Genomic DNA, 23,743 nt, shown 5'->3' on the forward strand with positions numbered 1-23,743 from the left:
ACTCAATTTTAAATATAAAAATCAATTGAATTCTCATTAATATATGCACATATATATAGTCTCCGAACTCATTAGTAAATGGATAGATTTGTTTGATACAACTTCAGAGATTTGCCTTTGTAATATATTTAAAAGTACTAATAATGATTTAAAATATTCCATTTCGGTAAAACCTTATAAAATGTTTCAATCAATAAAATCATCCATGATTTAATTTTTTTTCATAATTATTTTTGTAATAATATTATTTAATTTCTTGCACTTTAAATGATTAAATATATAAGATTTATTTGAATGATTTTAATACTTTCAGAAACATTTCCAAGTCATCTCGAGATGAATGAATAGTTAAAAGTTGATAATGAAGCAAAGTACGGACACAAAATATCAATATTAAAATATTAGTTTTTATAGTTAATGATAATATTTTGTTTTCAGAAGTAGGAAATTAAGGTTGTTATATATAGTATAATATATAAAGGGGTTGAGTAAAATATATAAAAATATAAATGGAATTTTGGAATTTTTTTTATATTTAACCCATGATAGATATCATTTGTAGTAACTAAGGTGAGGAGTACGTGTCAAGAATCTTGTGGTCCAGTGTCACGAAATTTAGTTATGAACATTCAGTGGTTCAGTATATAAATTTTGAATATTCAATATGTAAATGGTGTATTTTGGACCTGAGTCCATATAATAATTTTCCACCATCCATCACCTCTGAAATAGATTAATGCCACATAGGACTTTGAGGTAATGCAAGAAGCCAAGAAGTAATGTGATTACCTCTACTTTAGCAGGTATTTTTCCATTATTTTTCAATAGTATATTCATACATATATTCATACATATATAAAATAAATAATGCTATATATCCTACTAATGAGTGAAATAATGAGGGAAATTACCAATCAAAATAACTTACAAACAAACAAAAAAACTATAATAAATTCTTGTGATTCTAGAATAAATAATTTTTTTTTTTTGAATTGCGAGAAATTCGTAGTCACTAGTTAAAGATGTGGGAATTGTACATTTTAATTGAACACTGCCGTCAACATTTATTTGTGTTTTTAAGACAATGAGAAACTTTCAGCTTGTATTCAAAAAAAAAAAAAAGAAGAAACTTTCAGCTTAAAATTCTATATCAATAAAACACAAGGGAGGTTGTGATGAAAGATAAAACCCCAAAAACTTTATTATTATGATTTGGGCCACAGAACAGTGTATACATTTCACAGAAAAAAGCTGAGCTCTACTATGGACATTGCTTATTTCTTGGTTAAGAATATTGGCTATAATGCTTACCTTCATACTTTCTGAATCTTTTCTCCTAAACTAATTTACACATCCACCTCTCAGCTCAAACCCCATGCCTGCAAACAAGCCAAAAATGTTGAGTTTCAAGACATTTATCATCAATGAATTTGTTTCCAGGTGAGCATAAATATAATATAAACATAAATGTGCAGTCCAACTATCAGCTTAGGCTTTTAGTTGGATGGAGTACATGCTTTAATTTGGTATCAGAGCCACTCAAAAGATCATGAACAGAAACTCTGCGCCACCCGTAAATAAAGTCTATGGTCCAGAATCCAGATAGATGAATTACCAGAATTTTGCCATCAGCTGTTCCAATCACCAAAAGCTCTTCATTGCTGTCAAGATCCATGCAAAGAACTTTGCCATTTGTACCTGTCTGTAATGCTTCAACTCTTGTGTGCTTCTCTTTGCACCAAACTTCCACTACCCCTCCCTTGCAGCCCAAGTATATTAAGTCTGAACTCACTGCAATTGCTCGAACTTCCAGCGTCGATGCCAGTGATCCCACCATCCTGTAAGTCGAAGCATCCCATATCTTTTGGTGCCCAAAAACGTTTACACGAATATAGTTAGAAATGTTACATATACCATATTTAAGTGCAATAAAAAAACACTAATAATAATAATAATACCTTCACTGCTGCTCCATCCATGGAGGAACCTGCTGAGTATATTAGTCCCTCAGACACTTGTATTGCATAAATGGGACTTGATTTTCCTAGTAACTTTCTTAAGCTACTTTGAATTGAGTGGATTGCTCCTGTGGCCAAATCAATTTCCTGTGGGTGGTAGAGATAATTTTAGTAAAATAAAAAACAAATGCCAATTTTCAGATGTTTTTTTAAGGTGGTCTGGTCTGCAGTTGCTTACCTGAATGCTGTTGTCATAACAGCCACAGTACACTTTTTCATTAACAAGAGCTAAGCACTTGGCATGTTTTTGTTGATTTAGCAGTTTGGATCCTCCACTCCATGAGTGAACCTGATATTCACAAGGAATTTGAGATGTATATACATGAAACTGCTTGCCTAATGTATCAATAAAACCGGAAAAAAAAAATATTTCGAGAATTATATTGCAATCCTTACCTTGACACCAGCTCCTTGTGGAATGAAGCATGATATGGTGTTGGAAACGACGAGTTTGTTGACATGATCCTTCGTTTCGTGGACTTGTTCACACTGTATTCCTCCATTGGTGACTGACCAGACCTATAATATGACCAATCATGATTCAACTTCAGATATTGACCACACGATTCTATGAATTTAATGTAGGAATATATATATAAATGTCATACCCTCACTGTTCTATCTAGTGAGCCACTGTATAGCTTCTCTGTTGAGTGTAAAATGGCCAAGCTGGTAACTGCCTTGGCGTGTTCTCGAGTTTCTTGGATGAGATGTAGAAGACCGCCTTTTAGAGTCCATGCCTTGATTGTTCCATCTGAATGGCTAGAGAAGACCTTGAGTCCAGAGCAGACTATTGACAGAACTTCTCCATTAGCACTGCAATCTTCTTGCACAATTTCTTTATGGTTCCATAATTCCTGTGCCCAAAAGAGAGTTAAACGGCTGCAGTTTAACTTTTCCTGGAAATGGATGTGTTTAGCCTTGAAGAACTTACAGCACTAGATTCCTGCTCCTCTGAGAAAAGTTTTAACATGTCAACAGCCAATCTAGAGGATTTCTTAAGCTCTCTTAAGCCTCTCAGGATATCTTTAATGTGGGCTGTTAGATCATGCATCCCCTCTGGAAATTCATGGTGTCATATGTTAGAATAGTGTTCGGATAAAGGAATTTATACTTGTTCGATTTAAATGCTAATTAACCGACCAGGATCACGGATGAAGCTGTTGAGTGCAAGCAGGGAAATAGCTTTATCTTCTGTGCCCTTTGAAGACTGAAAAATAGACACAAATGGTTTCAACAAACACACTCTTGCTGCCCCTCTTACCCCCGTGTCGGGGAGAACGTTGATCATGTGTATAAGCCAAGCAGCCGAAACGAAACAGGCTGAGAATATATCCTCATATCTACTTTGCAAGCCTGCTGCTAAAGCCTCAAAGAGAAGTCCAAACTCATGACTCACTAGAGCAAATGCCATCTTTTTTTCCCATTCCTCAGCAGCCTTCTCTTCTTCCTATCATTCATTTTGAAACCATAAAATAAGATATCAGAATTGTTATATCTGATTACTGATACAGATACAGAGAATCAGAAAAATGTATATTGGGATGGAACGAACGAAGTCTCACCGAGTTATCTGGATTCTCATCAGAAGAATCACCATGATGATATTGCATCAGAGATTTATAACTTCTGTCAATTCCTGCAAGCTTGAGAAGAAAAGCGTGGAGAAGGGGTTTCCCGGAGCACGAAAACCTTCCTTGAAGGGATAAAATTGTTTCAGCAGCGGCTAATTGAGCAGCAGGGAAGTCTGAGTTTCTGAGACATGAGATTAATGTATCAATGGCTTCTTCTCTGTATATACTCATCTTCCTTGGTTCGGCCTACGTGTTAACACGATAATAAATTTACTGAGCCAATTAAGTTACTTTGAATGCAAGGATGTAATAAAGAAAGATAAGGGGATACCAAAAGATCAAGCTGGAGAAGTAAGCCAGCAATGATGGGACATTGATCTTGGAGAGCATTCTGCAGATACATGAGAAGGCTGTGCATTGTGCTGTATTTTCCTTCATTCTTGATGATATGCAAGAGCTGCTCAATAAACGTCCTTCTGAAGAAATCAAATATAAGAACTATCGATGAGGCTATAACTATTTGCTATATGATTATGAGGTTTCTCGAGTTTAAGAATTACCTGTTGAGTTTAAGCAGCTCAGACAGGAATTGAACAATCTCAAACCTCTCTCCATCATTTGCCTCGATGAAGCTCTCGAGAAGAGGAGTTAATTCGGCTTTCTCAGCAATTACATTCCTGCACTCCCCATCGGTCTGCATGCATCTCAGCAAGATAAGTGCAGCTGCTTTTCTTTCTTCCATGGACTCGGCTTCCAAGCTGCCTATAATCGACTCGACTAATTGTGCAGAAATTACCATCTTAACAGTTTCAGAAGCCTTCTCCTCCTCCTCAGTGGTTCTAAGAAATTGTCCCAAGAGGAGAACCGAAGCTGCTTTTGGCTTCATACACATTTTGATCATATCCTCCTCTCTGCAGTTAAGAACTGCTAACAGCGAATCCAACATGCCCGTTTCGAAGCAATTCATTGCAATAGGCTTTAACAGACAAATAAGCACCACGGCCTCGAGCAAGCCTTTCTTGAAAAGGGCTATAATGCATTCCACATCAGTATCAACTCTAGTCAGAGTCTGGATAACACTATTGTCTCTTGATCCTAGCTCAGCAAGGAGAAAAACCGTTCCCTTCAAGACATAAGGATCAACCGAGTTAAAAAGGATCTCCACGAAGCCGTTAATGACAGGAGGTTTCGAAAGCAGTGTTTGAATCTCCTTCCCTGCATTATCTTCCTGCCAAAACCTCTGAATCTGGAGAACTGCCATCTCAGAATCTTTAAGAATCTCTGATGTACAAAGATTAGTGATTGCAAGGTGAAGATCATTAACCGTGGCATCTATAACAGCATTGCCTATCACATTCCCATGAAAAACTGAATGCATAACCCCCTGGAAATTTGGCTCATTTTCAGGGCCTAAACCTGGACTTGGATGCTGTTCTTGCCAGCTCGCGATGAGGCGTTTGAGCACATAATTCGTTTTAGGAAGCCGAGTGTTCATCAACTTCTGACGCGTAATTGGGCAAGTGGAGTTCCCCCTATCAAGCCATTCTTGGATTGCTTTTCTTTCATAAGTCTGGCCAGTCTCAAGAGTCACAGGATCATACATTATCTGAGTAGTAATGGGGCAAACAAAGTCCTTAGGAGGGGCATACTTTCCACTGCCTTGAGGACTATCAAAATCTCCCATCAAAGAATCTGGAGGGCTGAAAATTGAAATAGCAGAAGCTAATTAGAACCAGTGGCAACACAAAACAGAATTTGCAAGAGATTAAGCTATTTAATCGCCTACTTACCGGCTTGATTCTCCCAATAGAGGCTGCCTTTGTTGTTTCTTGGGCTTGGTTTGTCTAGAGTGAAACAGTGACATCTCTTTGTTGTTCTCCTAAAAGACAGAGATGCATAGGACAATCAGTCATTAGAGACAGACATGTATATATTCTGAGTTGTTAATATCGCCTACCTCTTTTTCAGCTTCAGAATCTGAGGAGGAAGAGTCACTCAGGTTGTCACTGGAACAGGATTCTGCTGATTCATACTCAGATTTTTTTATGGATCTCTGCCTTGCTATTGCTCTTGGAGATACCCTTTGAGGATAAAATGATGGAAACTTGGATAAACTTTTGGCTCTTCTGTTGCTCTTCACCTCATCCAGTTTACCTCCTTCCACTGAATCAGCCCATAAAGGCTGCAAGATTTAGCAAGTCATCAACAACTTTGAAAACATTTTTCAAAATCATTAAAGATTTATGTAGCAAGTATTAATCTTTTTTTTTTTTTGGTAATAGTTGATTATAAGTATCAGATGCATTTATGTGAGTGAGTAATCCAAACAAGTTGGTCAGACTATGTTGCAATTCCGACTCTAAATGGAACAGTTTATTGACCTCATTGGTTTGAGTCGGTCAATTATAGATAACTAGACTGGTTTACCGTAGTTCTTTACTGATTAGGATTATTATAATATAAGATTTACTCAGTATATATCCAAGAGTAATAATTACGAAGTTTCCTAGTCACGGATTATTGGATTAATATCCTATGAACCTATGCCACCTAAATGACAGTCGTATGGATTTGAAAAGTTCAAATAACGCTAGTGATTGGCATCATTATTAAAATGTTTTTTTCATGTCTTTTTGTTTCTTTTTCTTTGTTATTGATGACTTGAAGGAGCAGGCTATGAATCATAAAGCAAGCAAGCAAACAAATGAAATGCAGACAAAATGGTAGTATATTATTTTTATAAACAAATAAAATAAAGAACACTTTCCAGAAAAATGGATCCAGACAGAACTCCGCATAAAGTTTTGGGAAAAAATATTTTTTTTTTTCAATTTTAATGATTTTTTATGACATCTGGTGTCTATGAGTCTAATTTATATTTAATACTAATTGCATTTGTAGGGTTTGATTCTTACCCAAAGTTTAACCCAAAGTTATTTAATGTATATCATTCATAAGAGTCCTATTATAAGAATTTGAAGTGAAATAATTCCTATGTTTATGTGGTACTTTTTAATTGATTAGTTGTTCAATTGAGTCAAATTTCACTATGGATCATGCATCAAAACCCATTCATAAAAATAATGTATTTATACATATATACAGATAATGAACCTTGATCTATTGAATATTAAATTAGTAATGCTAGAAATTCCTAGTATTTTTCCTCTCTTGAGGTGTCATCATGTAATTGGTAGTTAAATTTATTTATTAGTTAGTGGTAGATTAACCAATTGATTGGCACCCAATAAATGAAAGACGCATTATGAGGAGAAAGTTTGGAGGTAAAAATCATGAGGGGAAAAGAGCATTTTCCATATTTTATTTCTAAAGGGGTGGGATGTGCTAAATAAGTCCAGCTATGTTCTACAAATAATGAATCATCGAGTTGTTTTAATATTATTTTGTCTACAAGTACATCAAGTTAATTTTGATTGTATGACATCTTATTCAAATAAAAAATTAAATTTTTTTTAAGAAATGACATTTGTCCCAAAGAAGCCACCAATTTCTTCATCCAGATCATATGAAGAAACTAGCAGGTTTCTCCGTCTAGATTGACATGGACAAAAAAAGTCATGGAAGATTTTTCTTTTTTTTAAAAATATATAATCATTTTGATCTAAAAAATAATTTTAAAGAAAATAATAACAAATGTAGCATCCTGTGGCAGATGACTTAGTGGTAATAATATTGTTATAGGTCAAAATGGGTTAATTGCATCATTTAAATAAATTTAAGGTTTCAATTTGAGATTTTTTTTTTTTTTAGTTCAAGGGACTAATTGCATTTTGATTTTTGATATATAGTTGGAAAACCTATTTAACCATATTTTCATTTAAAGAAAAAAGAAATTTGTGTTAAAATTGTTTCATTCTTCAATTGAAAAATGGATACAAATTTTGGATTAGTTTGTAATCTCAATCCAAACGTATCCCAATATATTCAATATTGTGTGTGTATAGGTTTATAATAGTCCATGTTTTAAAGATAAGTATCAGAATAGGGGACAAGAAATTTTCTCTAATTTACAAGGATAAGTCACAATTAATCTGTTCAAATGAAGAAGATTAAGAGACAATTCTCATCCAGTTAATTGTCTAACTAACTCGATTGAGGTTGTACTTGAGACAGGAAAAAAAAAATTCTATGAATTTAATGTTTCTTCCTAGACTGGAAACTGAGATTTAAGATTTCTTTGCAAATACTCAGTGCAGAAAGTTTATCCTTTCCATCTCTGTCTTTGTTTATATACTCATCAGTACTATAAGATGAAAAGTATAGCAATAGAAGGGCAAGAATATAAGCAAATTCAAAATAAAGCATTACATTATACCGGCCATTTTTGAATCTGAATCCTCCGATTTCCATCTCCTCATCTTCACTGTGATGAAATTTCTCAGCCATTTTGTTCTTTCCGAGTACTACAGGAGGCGGATCGACCAATTTGTTTCCATCTTCATTTTGCAAAACCTCCATGAAATACTCTGCAAAAGCTCTGCAATTCTCGTCAAGGATCTCCTCATAATTTCCCTCCAAATCTTTCAAGTCGGAAGCTTGATCCCCGCTCATGGTTGACAGCCTCGTAGCTGACACAATAACTGACTGATCATCACTAGTGTAGTCCGAATCCAATGATGATAAAATCACAGATTTCTGCTCGTTTTTCCATTGAAGAACAGGAAGTAAATGCACAAGAAACAATTCCTCGAACAGGTGGGGTGCAATTTCTAATCTGGCTAATGAAGGGTCAATGCAGAAGACGTCGAGAAGCCTAAGACTAGCATCAACGGGGCGGTTGCACAGCGCGTAAACGAGCGACAAAAGGTAGGAGGAAAACGGGATTTCGGCGAAAGAAAGGAGGACCTTCTCGGCGAGGCGGAGAGATGAAGTTTTGACGGAGGTGTTGTTGGGTGCGGAAATTATTGCATTTTCGATTGTTTCAGCTGCCAGGTTTAGGTGCTTGCGGGTGGTTTGGTCGGAGGAATGGATTCTCTGGAGGAAAATGGAGGAGAGCTTGTGGCGTAGATCGGACTGCGAGAGGTTTTCCGACAGGAAATTGGCGGTGTGGCGGAGGATCACGGCGGAGCGGTTGGTGGTTGCCATGGTTTATGGCTTTGTGAAGGTCTCGACTGATTTTTAACTTCTTTATGCTGGCGCGAAATAGGTCTTAGTCTTAGACGGCACTGTGAAATGACATATATATCCATAGTTTTAAATTTTAATCTTTCTGTTTGTTCATTTTAATTAGAGTACTTTTTTTTTTTTTTTGAGTCAGGAGGAAAATTTTTTTATTTTGTGACTTTAGCCAACAAATTAGTTCTAACTAAAAAGGTCAATACGCCCAAATCAACAATCTGATCAATTTAATTGGATTGTCCCTTTAATTAGAGAAATTTTACATATACATCTAGCTAATTTGGTTAATAATTGAACTAAATTAATTGGATTTACAAAATATCTTAAACGTTAACTGAACTATATTTTCTATTTCAAAATAAAATAAATGAATTTATTTTTTGAATAATCAAAATATTTTAGTAAAATTTAAATTTCAAAAAAGTTATAAATAAAAATTTTTAATCCATAGGTTTACACTAAAAAAAAATCATTACATCAATATATAAATCATAAAAAAAATGAAAAGCTAGTCTATAGCATGATTTATGAATTATAAAAAAATTTATAAACACGCGCACACATATATATACACTAACAATTTGGTTAATGATTAGTTAATTTGGTTAATTAATACTTTCTAACTGAATTAATTGATAATTGAAATTTAAAAAAAAACAGTAACTTTTAACTGAATCAAAATATTTCAGTTAAAAAATGATACAACTTGATGGTTCAATTAGTTAACGAAATTTTCACCAAATCGTAGATACCCCTAAATACATTAGCTATAAAGATTGAATAATTGTTGCATCAAAGAACTTTATAATTTGAGAATTAATTAATTTATCTATATTGGGATTAAATTTCTATTGTCTAAACAATCATTTATTATTTTTGAATACATTTTGGGCCGTAATGGAAGAGAAACTAAAAATCATAAGGTGTGTGTGTGCATTGCCTCGTTAATTTGCCGTCCAATGCCGGCTTTGACTCGATGCAACGAACAACGTTCGACATTTGGACATATGTTCTTTTTGCATCCAACTAAAACTAACAAGTTGCAACCTTTTTATTTATTTATTATTTATTGAGCAAAAAGATAACTTTTATTAAATAGAATTAATCAAGTCACTGATATAATAAAGAGGGTAAGATTCCAAAATTTTAAATCAAATTGAGAGCTTGTAGCTTGAGTCAAAACGTGTAACAAAATTTGTTGATCTCCTAATGTATTGAATTGTGACACCAATCGTAGAGCTAATAATCCTATTACAATCATTGATAATTAGGACACTATACGAGAAATTTAAATTGTAACATTTTAACCGTTAACAAAAATTTAAATTGTTAATTTCTAAAATTATCTAAGATATGTGACGTGACTTGAGGCGAGATAATGTTTCTTTGCAGGTCATTGCGGCCTATGCTATTCCCAAATCTTGGATCGTTATTAATGATGATTTTATCTAATTTCATGAGTTTGAGATCATCTTGAATTCGCCAAGTACTTTGTGCTCAAATAGCATCTCTGTGACTCGAACTCCGGTAGAGGGGTATTGACTCTTTTTGTCTGCAAGACTGCACCAGATAGATAAAGTATAGAACAAATACTACATTGTAATATAGTCAATAGTACTAAAAAAGATCATCTTGAATTCTTGATATGAGGTCATGAGTGGATGTGTATGAGACCATGGCTGTATTACATTGTAGGATTGGGACAAAAACTTTGGCTACTTAGAATTTAATACAACCATTGTGACAAATGTGGAGGAATATATTCTTAGCTTATTCCAAATATAATTTATAACCATAATCACACCAAGAAGATTATACATTATATTGTAGATAACAAAGAGTGAAGTGTTTAAATCTGATTTAACAAATGAAAAGTCTACAAATTATCTATTCTATATATTACAAATTAAATATTATGGGTTTTTAAAAAAAAGTCATATTTATTTATTTATTCGTCATCAGTCCAAATTGAAGCAGTGGTTACCCATAGAAATGTTAGTAGCAATTCAAGCCCCCAGTGTGGGTTCTATTTCCACAGCCATTTTTTCAAGGCCCAACATTGCTAAGATGAAGGTAGAGGTAGGTTGGCCGCAAATTATATTGTGGACTGGTTTCGTTAAGTACGTTGTGGACTTTGATCTAAATTATGTAGATACAATTGTTATTATTATGTACCTTTAAGGGTATCTCGAATGGGAGGAGACTTTGATCTAAATTATGTAGATACAATTGTTATTATTATGTACCTTTAAGGGTATCTCGAATGGGAGGAGAAAGAGGGTTCTCTCCGAAGCATGTGCATGTGCAGGACGGAGTGCGTGGCGCGTGATGTCCACGCGCCTTTTTTCAATCACAGAGGTTGGGTACAGACGTACAATTGTTTCTCACCCTTTGCTTTATTAATTAAAAAAATAAAAGGAAAAATGAGGAGCGGCGGCCGGTGCTCCTGTTGAGGTAAATTTTGATCTCAACAATCATTTGACCGTTGAGGTTAAAATATTTTTTAAAATATTTTTTATTCTTATTTAATTCAATTTTTTTTATAATTCAAAAATTATTTTATTTCGTTATTTAAATTTATTTTATTAAAATTATTAATGGTAGGAAGTGAATAAAATAATAGATGATGTGTAGGACAGTGAAGGAGTATGACCCACCAAAAGGGAAGAAAAAGGGAGAATGATTGGAGAGTAAATAAGGGGTTGTTGATATTTTTGTGTAGATTTGACAAGGAAGAGACAAAAATGTGTAGGAATAAAAAGGTGGACTAAAATATGTAAAGTACTAGGTTGATTACCTTTTTCTCATTAGGGTTTTTGAGAATATGGTAATTAGCCTACCTTCTTTAACAAAAAAAAAAAAAGCTACTGACATGTAGGAGAGAGAGAAGAAGGTACTCTTAGAGCATCCGTAATAGTGGAGTTTTTGTGTAGTTTTTGAGGAGTTTTGTGTAAGTATGATTAGGAAAGAGAATACGAGGGGAGAAAGAGATAAAAAAATAGAAAAAGAGAGAGAAAAAAAAACAAGATCTGACGTCGCAGCAGCAGGCACGCAGACCAAAAGACGCGCCAGCTGGTGAGTTGCGTTTCTCGCACGCAAGTACCCATGTGCTGATTTGCGTTCCTTTCTTCACTAGTGGGGTCCATTAAAATTTGGTTCTTGCAGGAGTTAAAAACTCCAAAAAAACCTCCCCCCACATCGATTAAAAACTAGCCCTTGTTTTTAACATTGTTCCAAAAACCTCCCATAGTTCATAGTTATGGATGCTCTTAGTACCTTCTTCTCTCCCTCAAATATTACACACCTGATGCTTGCGCCTCAAATATTACACGCTTGATGCTCAAATATGAAGATATGAAGTTATTATTATTATTATTATTAGTAGTAGTAGGCAATGCAATTTATGTAGTCCCTTTAAATTAGTACTTTACATATTTTTGTCTAGGGTTTTGAATCAACACATTTTTGTTTACATGATGTCAAATCCACACATTTAAAGCAATGTTTTGTAAATAAGAGATGAGATTATATGATGATGTGGAGAAGATGTGCCCACAAAATGGAGATATAAGTAGAGAAGTGTGGGGTAAATTTTAATGCGGACCATGGTCCGTAGCAGCATGGACCATTAAGTATCATTCTAATTACGCTTTAGTTTCATTTGACAATATTCCTCTGTTTTTCAGTTTCATTTTTCACACATATATACTAGTTTCGTCATAACAATATATATGTTATTGTATGACTCTGGATTTTTTTAGTTTCATTTTTCACACATACACTAGTTCATTATAGCAGCACTAAAGTATAATTTTAATTATACTACAGTTTCATTTGACAATATATGTTATTGAATGAGCTATGCTTTTTAGTTTCATTATACGTTATTGGGAACCATTAGTGTGATAAGTAAATTATACTTATCTATATATATATATATATCATTGTTGCAATAGGCGCTAGGCGCTACTCGGGCCTAAGCGGTCTAGGCGGTTCTAGGCGTCGACTTATAAAAACAAAAAATTAATTCATGTGTGTGGGTGTATGTCATATATTATATTATATATATTATATATATATCTCTTACTTCTTTTACTTATATAAATAAATAAATTTAAATATATATAAATGTAATAATAAAGTTAACAAGGCCGGCTCGCTCGAGTTAACTCAGCTAACTCTGCCAAGTTGGGCGAGTTAACTCGTCCAAAATCGGCCTAGTCGGCCGCTAACTCGGGCGGCCGGCCACCTAGGCGGACGCCTAGGAAGCAATACGCCTCGGTCCAGGAGCGCCTAGCGCCTAGGTGGGGATTTTTGCAACAGTGATATATATATATATATATATATATATATATAAACATCTCTATTCTCTAAGATGTTTTCAAGGTAGACTAATTGGTTTGTAAAATTCCTTCAAGGAGATACTCGATATGATATGCAAGCTTCGTCTTTTAGGCATGAGTCTATATATCAATACCATGGACATAAACTGAGATTAAATCCATTAGCAATTCATTGACAAACACATAATAACATATATTATGTGAGGAAATGAATTGTGCTTTATTGAAGTAAAGCTACCAGGTATATATAGTATATAAAGGAGAGTTAATAGCTAGGGAGTTGTAACAACTAGTCTAAAATACCTATTCTAAAGGAGTATAATTAGAACAAATACAACATCAACCACATATATCCTTAACACGCCCCCGCAAGATTGAGGATCCGTCGGAGACTCCAATCTTGGAGGAAAAAATGAAGAAATAAGTGACGGCCTAACGGCTTAGTGAGAAGATCAGCTAGCTGCGCAGAGGAAGGAATATGGCGAACAACCAACGTACCACTCGTAACCAATTCTCGTACAAAAAAGTAGTCCAACGCCAAGTGTTTCATACGAGAGTGAAATACTGGATTTTTACAGACGTAAGTGGCGCTGAGGTTATCACACAGAAGAACGGGGGATTGCGCTAGAGTTAAGTTGAGCTCATGAAGCAAATTCTTAATCCAAAGGACTTCCACTGCTGCATTGGCCAAGGCCCGGTACTCCGCTTCTGTGGACGAACGCGAAACAGACTTCTGCCTTGAGGACTTCCATGAAATAAGGTTGGCGCCCAGATACACTAAGTAAGCCGTGGTCGAGCGGCCCGCAGTGTTGCATCCACCCCAATCCGAGTCGGTGTAGACACGTAGCGACAATGGCTGACCAACATGGAGAAACAAGCCGTGACAAACAATCCCTTTGAGATAACGAAGCAGGCGCTTAGCAGCTTGCCAGTGTTGCTCCGACGGCACATGCATGAATTGTGAGAGTCGACTAACCGCAAACGCCACATCTGGGCGGGTGATTACCAAGTACTGCATGAGGCCTAGCAGGCGACGAAATTGCGTGGCATCCATCGCAGATCCAGGTGACTGTAGGGGAACTAGCTTGTCTGAAATAGCAAGTGGTGTTGAAACATCTTTTGCACCATCCATTTTGAATTGTTTGAGTATATCAGTTATATACTGGCTTTGTGACAGGAACATACCACCAGTCGTTGAGATAACCTCGACACCCAAGAAATGATGAAGTGGACCGAGATCCTTCAAAGCAAACCGGTCTGACAAAGTCTTCACAAACCGATCTAGCCATGTGACATTATTACCTGTCAACAAAATATCATCTACATAGACTAAGAAATAAACAGTCACACCATGAGACGAATAAATGAACAGGGAAGCATCTGCTTGGGACTTAGTGAACCCACAACGCTGCAAAAATAGCGAAAGCTCTTGGTACCAGGCCCGTGGGGCTTGTTTAAGGCCATACAGAGCCTTGGTTAACCTGCAAACATGAGTGGGGTAAAGCGGATCAACATATCCCGGCGGCTGCTCCATATACACCTCCTCATGAAGTGTGCCATGCAAGAAGGCGTTAATGTCCAACTGGCGCAAACCCCAACGGTTACTTAATGCAATAGTTAGGACCAACCGGATAGTGACCGGTTTCATAACCGGGCTGTAAGTTTCGAAGTAGTCTTGACTTGCTGTCTGCAAAAACCCTTTAGCCACAAGGCGTGCCTTGTACTGATCAACGGAGCCATCCGGTTTGCGTTTGACACGGTAGACCCATTTGCAACCGATCGGAACCCCAGCTTCACGCTGCACTAGTTTCCATGTATTGTTACGGTGCAAAGCTTCGAACTCTTCGTCCATGGCTTTCCTCCACCTAGCATCCTTGAGAGCCTGGGCGACGGTAGAAGGCTCTATAGTCGGAGGCAAGGGGTGGGCTGTGGTTAGATTGATAACATAATCAGAGTACCTGGGATTAGGCCGGCGTGGTCTGGTAGAACGCCGCAACCCAGTTTGTGACTGACTTTGGTCAGAGGATGACACGGGTTCGGTAGACGCAGGTTCAGAGGTTGGTGGCGGATAGATATTTGTAGTAACAGTGGGCGACGAACTACTCAGAGGGAGGGACGGTGATTGTGACGCCATAGGCGAGGAGTCAACGCCAGCCGCCGTGCTGTGGTCATTTGATTGCCCAGACGTCGAAACAGATTGCGGCTGAGGAACTTCTGGCGAGACTGACACGGCTGGCGATGAAACATGAGTGACATGCGAAGAGAAAGACGAGTCTAAAGATGTCGGCTCAATAGGGGGTGATGGTTGTTTGAACAGAATTTGCGACCAAGTAGGGGAGTGATCCCTATTAAGGCATTTTGACTCAACCTTCAACTCCTTGGAAGGAAACACGTGAGGAACAAAACGTACATGCCTTGATAAATAGACCCAATTTGAGACAAAATCTAAGCACTTATAAGCTGACTGGGTGTTCGATTAACCCAAAAAGATACACGGTAATGACCTTGGTTCGAGTTTCTTTGTATGATAAGGGCGTAGCCAGGGGAAACACAAACAACCAAAAGGTTGCAGCTTATCATAGTTCGGTGACCGATTAAATAGAATGTGGTAAGGAGATTTGTTACCTAAAACCGGTGTTGGGAGTCGATTGATTAGATAGGTTGCTGTTTGAAATGCATGAGACCAGTATGTAGTCGGCATAAAGGCAGCATGAAATAGGGACATGTCGGTTTCGACGATATGCCTGTGTCGTCGTTCAGCTATGCCATTGTGTTCAGGAGTATGTGGGGGAGTTGTAAAATGCAAAATACCGTGAGTGTTGAACATTGGTATTAGTTTAACAAACTCCCCCCCATTATCAGAATAAACTGAGACAATCGACAAACCAAAGAATTTTTCTACCAACCTTTTAAACTGGGGAAATATCTCAAACACATCAGACTTACGCTTTAGAGGATATAACCAAATATATCGTGAAAAGTGATCAATGAAAATAACGTAATAAGTAAATCCATCAATCGATGTGTCAGAGGTACCCCATACATCAGTGTAGATTAATTGGAGAGGTTTAGTACTAACAAGAGTGCTCTTGGCAAATGGTAACTTATGGCTCTTGTATACATTGCACGACTGACAATAAACTTTATTTAATAATGACATAGAAATGGGAACACTGCAGTGTTGCAGCACAAGATGTAACACCTTACTGGATGGATGCCCAAGGCGATGGTGCCATTGCGACATACTGGACAAATGTATGGAATTAATAGTGGGCTGACTTGAGAGGGGTCCGTAGTATACTCCATTAACGTTCGTCCCCCGCAGAAGCGACATCCCCATTCGAAGATCCTTCACGACAAAATACGAGTGAAAAAATTCAACCGACACATGATTAGTTTTGCACAACTGAGACACAGACACTAAATTAGTGTGCAACTGTGGGACATGGAGAACGTTTTGAAGAGTGAGCGAAGAAGAAGAAGCGGGAATAACAGACTGACCAATATGAGAGATTTTTAAGGAATTACCGTCACCTAGGCGTATCTCATCGGGACCCTTGTACTCTGAAAAGGTTTGTAGAGGAGCCATATTTGGAGTGGCATGGTGAGATGCCCCACTGTCAAACAACCATGGTGAGGTTGACCCAACTGCGGAGTTGGCTGTTGGTGACTGATTGGATGGCGTTGCCTACATAAGAAAAACGTTATTATCCTTTAAGAACCGAGCCAATTTGCGACAAACACGGGCTTCATGGCCGGCAAAATTGCAGAACTGGCATACAACACTGGACCGGTTGTTGCCATTTTGCGGCCAATTTGGCCTGTTATGTCCATTCGAATTGTTGTTGTTGCGAAACCTCCGGTTGGATGAATACTGATTAGTGTTCCGGGAAGCCGAGGGACTGCGTTGGGTGACATTCACAGTGGCCAATAGGGACTGCCGAACATCATCCGTTTCTTTCAAGTGACGTTCATGATCCGTGAGAACGTCAGCCAATTCGCCCAAAGAGATGGGATTGTCACGGATACGAATAGCAGAAGTAATAGGATTGTATTCGTCTCCAAGTTGTGTGAGGATGTACACGACCATGTCCTCATCCGAAACTGGGCATTGAGCCAAGGCGAGATCGTCGGCTATGGACCGCATGTCATTCAAGAAGGTCGTAACCGACCGATCACCTTTCGGGTTTCTAGTGAGCTTGGCCTTGAGGGAAATGATCCGTCATCGAGAGGCACTAGCATAGCTGGCAACGAGACGTTTCCAGGCATCATACGCTGTTGAAGCAGAAGAAATGAGAGGTTGGATAGTGTCCGAACAACTTCCTAGTAAAGCATTAGTAATTATCTGGTCCTGCCTGTACCAAGTTAAATGGGCAGGGTTTTGGATGGTTTCAGCAGTATCACTGAACTTGGCTGGTTCTTTAACAGAACCATCGATATAGCCAAGGAGATTGAATCCGATTAACATGAATTGAACTTGGCGTCGCCAAACCGGGAAATTGGTAGGGGTGAGTTTGATTGGTAAATTGGACGGAGCATTAAGCTGGATAACATCAATAGTGGTCACAGCCGATTGGGAAGCCATGAACTAACAAAGTGGCGTAAGGGAAGGAAAGGAGAAGGAAAAAAAAATCTCTTAGGAGAGTATGGCTCTTGATACCATGTGAGGAAATGAATTGTTCTTTATTGAAGTAAAACTACCAGGTATATATAGTATACAAAAGAGAGTTAATAGCTAGGGAGTTGTAACAACTAGTCTAAAATACCTATTCTAAAGGAGTATAATTAGAACAAATACAACATCAACCACATATATCCTTAACATATTATTTGCATATTTCCTTTTTGGGAGGAAAAAAAATACTCCGTGGTTCTGTGACCACCCATTTGGAATTGTAACAGATGTGACATTATACTACATAGTAATTGGTCTCTTTATTCTTTTTTTATTCCTAAATATTTTTTCTTTCCAAATGTCTATATAATAGGGGAAAAAAATCCAAAAATGGGAAAGGAAAAAGTAAATAGTAAGTAGTAAGTAGGCAATGTAGATATGACAAAGAAAATGGGCAATCCATATAGAACATGACATTTACATTCATGTCAAAAGCAAAAATCTATCTCAGACATGGGTAGACCAGACATGAATTGAAGTGCGTGAAATTACACCTTTACATGTTGTAATTGCATGCCCCGTGCCCCCATACATACAATATCTTCTTCTTCTTCTTCTCTTTTTTTTTTCTTTTTTTTTTTTTTTTGAAAATCCACACATACAATATATAAATTTCTATTGAACTTGTTTAAATTAATTGACATCTAGCTACCTTATGCTTATAATTACATTATTTACATTATTTTTAAAAAATGATGCAATGATTATAATAATGTTATTGCAATCTTTAATTTCAAATTGATGAATACGCTAATATGATTAATTACTCTCTTGTATGCTTTAAGATAATCAAATACAAGGAAATCACTAAATACAGGTTAGTCGTGATTTAAATATATTCAATAAATATAACCCATATATGCATAACATTATTTGAAATGTTTTAAGTGAAACTTAAACATTGAATAAGTTTTTTTTTTTTTGAGTATTACTGACTCTGTTATAATGTAGTATCTGTTCATAGCTACTTTCTCAACCTACTGAAGCACAAAGTGTCAACAGTTGCCTCCACTTTGTAATTGCTTTTTTCTCCATTAAGTAAAAGATGTCAAGAGTAAACTACCTATAATGCCATTTTGCTTGTTTTAAAATCTTTAGGATTTGAATTGAATGCAATGCCTTTTTTTAAAAATTATTTTTTCTCAAATTATAAATTAATTTAATATGATTAGATTTTTTTTTGAAAGAAAATATAATATGATTAGATTAATTCTACACCACATGCATAATGAGTTATCCTACCTACAACATAAAATGATATAGGTCATGTTTGATAACATAGTTAACTTATCAGTTAATTTTAGTTTTTTAATCACTATTAGTTGTTTGACTTGGTTAAACAAAATTTAATAATTAGCTTTTTGTAACAACTTTAATGTTCCAAAATGTTAAAATTCAAAAAGTTGCTCAAAGCAACCTTTTCTATAAGCTTTTTGAAAAAATATCATTTTGTATGTAATCAACTATCAGCTAACAACTAATTTATCAAACATTTTTTAGAAAATATTATTTTTAGTCCCTCAACTATAATACATGTATCAATTTTGGTACTTGACTATTAAAATTTTCAAATTAGGTCCATGACTATTCAATTTGTATAACTTTTGGTCCTTGACTATTAACATTTTCAAATTAGGTGCATGACTATTCATTTTGTATCACATTTGGTCCTGCCGTTAAATTTTCCGGCGAAGTCATCGGGGGTGACCGGCGTTTTCTATTTTTTTTATTATTATTTTTTTATTTTTAATTTTTTTTATTTAAAAGTTACAGAGTATTAAAATAATTTTTAAGATAAAAATTAAATAAATTAGTCGGTCACCTGCGACTTCGCCGGAAAATTTAACGGCAGGACCAAATGTGATACAAAATGAATAGTCATGCACCTAATTTGAAAATGTTAATAGTTAAGGACCAAATGTGATACAAATTGAATAGTCATGCACCTAATTTGAAATTTTTAATAGTCAAGGACCAAAATTGATACATATATTATAGTTAAGGGACTAAAAATGATATTTGCTCAACATTTTTCTATAATCAACTAATGCTATCAACCAGTGAAATCAACTAATCCAGCTAACATGTATGTATTTACCAAACACCCCATATTATTCTATTCTCCTGCTAGAAATAAGGAAAAATAATAGATAAAGACTCTTCCCGGAGAAGCTAATAAAGGAGTAGTCTTTATTGCCACTTGAAAGCCTCATGGCATCTCAAACCATTTATATGCAAAATTTAATGTCAAAGTGAAAAACAACTATATCTATGTCATGTTTTTTTTTTTTTAATGAGCCAATGTAATAGGGACAGGCTACAATTACATATTTACATGGGATACATATACCTAGTTACATGCATTGTACCAAATACTATAAATTGACATAAGAATTAATAATACACAATATAATTAATTAATATGATATAACTAATTATGTCGTATATGATCAACACCAGATGGTTTGCTCACGAAATGCGGAATTCATTTCCAAGACTTACACGCTAATACGACAAGATAGTGAAAGGGTAGTAACCCATTAAATGAAAGGATCAATATCTAATGCGCATAAAAAACTCATCTCATTAAATAAAGCTTTATACTACAATTATTAGGGCTCGATCCTATATACTATAAAATCATTTTCATTGTGTTTGGTCATTGCAAGCATTTTCTTTGCAAAAAGGCTCGGCACTCTTTCTCAATGGAAAAGGAGTTCTAGTCATTTTGTGAAACATGGACACATTGACACATGGTCACATGCTTGATAGTAAAGGCAAACAGCCACTAAGCTAGTCTATAGCTAGCTACATACATAGCTTGCTATTATAATATAATGATGTACTATAGATTGAAAGGACAATAAAAGATGGTGATATTAGAAACCTATGAAATTCTTTGTGTTGGGCTTTTACCTTAAACAGAAGACAAAGAGATTTTTCACAGTTACGTAGATTTGGGAATCTAATTCTTCTTTAACCAAAAAAGGAAAATAATGCCATTTTTCTTTTAGGTATAGTGCACATAAATATTAGCCAGATGTAATTAGTATTTAGTATATTACCTTATCTTGGTATGTATGAAAGCATTAAATCAAGAAAGAGCGATGCTATTTTACCTCATAATTTTACCTTCTAATTAATTTTATTCCATAATGTCATAATATTTGATTAATAAGTAATATTTTTAATGCATGATCAACCAGATGAAAAAAAATGCATTAAAAAGTTACAATGGGAGGAAAACTTACAAAAAATGCTAAGTGAAGAATTTTAGGAAGTTAATATGTGAAATTAGATCTTATTTTAGAATTTAGACCAAAGGATATATTCAACACATACTCCTGAATAGTAGATGAACATATTTGATCCTTCTACCTTTATTAAATATACAATTAAATCATCAAAATAGTAAAAATATTTATTTTATAACATACCATATACGCATAAAATGGTAAAATAATATTTAAAAACCATAACTAATGCTATATATGGGTTAAACAAGTTCTTAACGAGTTAAGCGTATTGACATATTAAAACACAAATTTTAAGTGGCTCTTAATGGGTTGACCCAATAATAACATGAGAGTATGAGACACATTAAAAATAAACACTAATCTAATGTTTCCGTCGTATTTGATTATGTATTGTGTTTATACTAGTCATGTCGCAAATGGTCAAATCTAAGAGATGAGTAAAATCAAGAAGGAGAATAACAGTTTTCATTAATTAAGAAAATTGCATATATTTTTTCATTCAAAATATCACTACCCAAGAGTATTCTCAAGTCACATTTATGAGGCGTAAAAAAAAGAATTTTATTTTTATATTCATTAGCTACTCGAAATTGGTTATGTCAATCAAATATCAAAGCATGAATTAATAATGACTTCATATAATAATTAAATATTAAAGGAAAATAGTAACGAAATATTCCTATCTTATTATTATTTTTTTAAATTGAAACGAAAGTTTTAAAAAGAAAGTATCGGAGTCGAGAAGTCTCTGTAGAATCCAGTCATACAACAGAGCCGTTCTAACAGAGGACGGCGTAGAATTAAAATCAAAATAAAGAGAGGAGAAAAACCAATCAAAGCTAAAGCTTCAACAATCGTATTAGCCTCTCGATAGGAATGAGTGATAGAAGCGGACCAAGAGGATAGCAAATTTTATCTCATTTATCTTTTAGTGTGACATTACCTTTTTTTTTTTTCTTTTTTTAAAAGACTATTGGTTTGTTTGGTAGACATTATTTTAAATTGTAAATAAATTATAAGCTCCATTTGGTAAAATATGGTGAGTTTAAAACAATAGCTTATTTTGAAACGCAACCTCAAGTAGTGTTTCAACATAAGCTATTACCTTTTAACTTTTTTTAACTGTTTTTTTTATCTTTATTAATTTACAAAAATGATATCATCTTTACTTTATTAATCAAAATCATAATATCTCAGTTTATCCTTTTATTTTTTAAAACATTGATAAACTTATTCACCAATTAATTTTATCAAACACCTTAATTTCAATTAGTTAGCTTATTAATTACTAGGTTTTCAACTAAGTGTGTCAAACAAAATCTATATCAATTCGTTTTTTAACTCGCATTAGTTAATTCATCACAAGAAGTGAACATTAGGAAGTAAATAAACTTTTTTTAAAAAAAAATTAATACCATAATAAGACATGATGACAAAGTAACTTTAAAAAGGATGTAGCATAACTCTTACACTAATTAAGTAATTATTTGTCCATATTTCGTTATCCTACGCCTAAAAATGACAATATTCAAATTATCTAACGAATGTTTGGATAAAACTATATGGTATTCAGATAATGGAAGTATGAAACAATATATATATATATATATATATATATATATATATATATATATATATATAAAATTCAGTTATTCACGTCATTAGACATGACGTCCAAACCACGTAAACATCATTGTTTTTAATCGATAATCAAGTATATATTGCCTAGTGCCTTCATTCAAAATAATTATTTGATGGGCTTAATTTAAAAAGTGTTAGTAAAAATTTGAATTTGTAATTGAGAGATTCGCCAAAGACCTTGTGGTCTAGTGGTACTTGGTGTCCCGATTTACACTCTACATGGATGATGGGAGTGGGTTTGAGCCTCAATGGAGGGTTTGACTCTTTATGTGCTTCAGTAAGTTGAGAAAGTAGCTACCTCAATGGAGGGAACTGTTGACTCTTTATGTGCTTCAGTAAGTTGAGAAAGTAACTATGAACAAATACTATACTACAAAAAAATACGACAGACTCACAACCCATTTTAAAACAAAATACCACCATTTGCATTTGAAGAAATTAGAAATCAAAAATATTTTTATTTTAATTATTTGATGTACATCTCGATCTCTTCTGGAAACAGAAAATAAATGAAATGATCCACGTACTTGTTGGGAAATTATTCAATAAAGAAGGTTTCTGTTAGTTTATTAATTTTGTCCACAATAAATTTCTGGTCATGACTTTGTTAGGGAGTTTGTTAAACTTCCACAATTTACTCTCATTTTTGTGGCTTCCTTCGAATTAGCTTGCTTATTTGCGAGTTCCTTCTAATTAGCTTATTTTGTGGCTGAAATGGAGAGATTAGTTAGAGCCCTTCAGTATATAAACTCCCATTTCATTTTATACGACACAACAAAATAAACTTTCTTTCTTATCCTCTGACTGCCTTCCTAAGTATGAGCAATAGTCAGGTTCGATATGACAACGGGGTTACACGTACCCTGACCAGGAGTATTGTAATCTTGTTCAGACTCAACTTGTGTTTCCTTCTCTTGGTCCTAGAGAGGTTAACCCTGAACCGGACTATACTTCTGGTTAAGGTGTAACCCCGCGTCCTCGCTACATTTATAGACAACAACATGGGACGGTTATATAACACGGTACAAACTTCTTTTCAGTCTCATTTGTTGTCTTTTTCCAAAAGAATTGCTTCAATTCCAACACTACTAACCCA

The 23,743-nt window shown here is 35.0% G+C and overlaps 1 protein-coding gene across 1 annotated transcript; it reads right to left on the reverse strand.

The window, feature by feature from the left end:
* Positions 1 to 1,176: 1,176 nt before the first annotated feature.
* LOC115997943 (putative E3 ubiquitin-protein ligase LIN-1) lies at positions 1,177 to 8,699 on the reverse strand. Its single transcript, XM_031237365.1, has 14 exons — positions 7,922 to 8,699; positions 5,550 to 5,774; positions 5,383 to 5,471; positions 4,153 to 5,292; positions 3,924 to 4,068; positions 3,584 to 3,838; positions 3,162 to 3,468; positions 2,953 to 3,077; positions 2,627 to 2,875; positions 2,415 to 2,537; positions 2,197 to 2,307; positions 1,959 to 2,105; positions 1,616 to 1,861; positions 1,177 to 1,379 (listed from the first exon to the last, which is right to left on the reverse strand). Exons 1-14 carry the CDS (start codon positions 8,696 to 8,698, stop codon positions 1,362 to 1,364), a joined length of 3,957 nt encoding a protein of 1,318 aa, XP_031093225.1. The 5' UTR covers position 8,699; the 3' UTR covers positions 1,177 to 1,361.
* Between the last annotated feature and the right edge of the window lie 15,044 nt (positions 8,700 to 23,743).

This window comes from Ipomoea triloba, chromosome 12 (genome assembly GCF_003576645.1).
Source record: "Ipomoea triloba cultivar NCNSP0323 chromosome 12, ASM357664v1".
Taxonomy (NCBI): domain Eukaryota; kingdom Viridiplantae; phylum Streptophyta; class Magnoliopsida; order Solanales; family Convolvulaceae; genus Ipomoea; species Ipomoea triloba.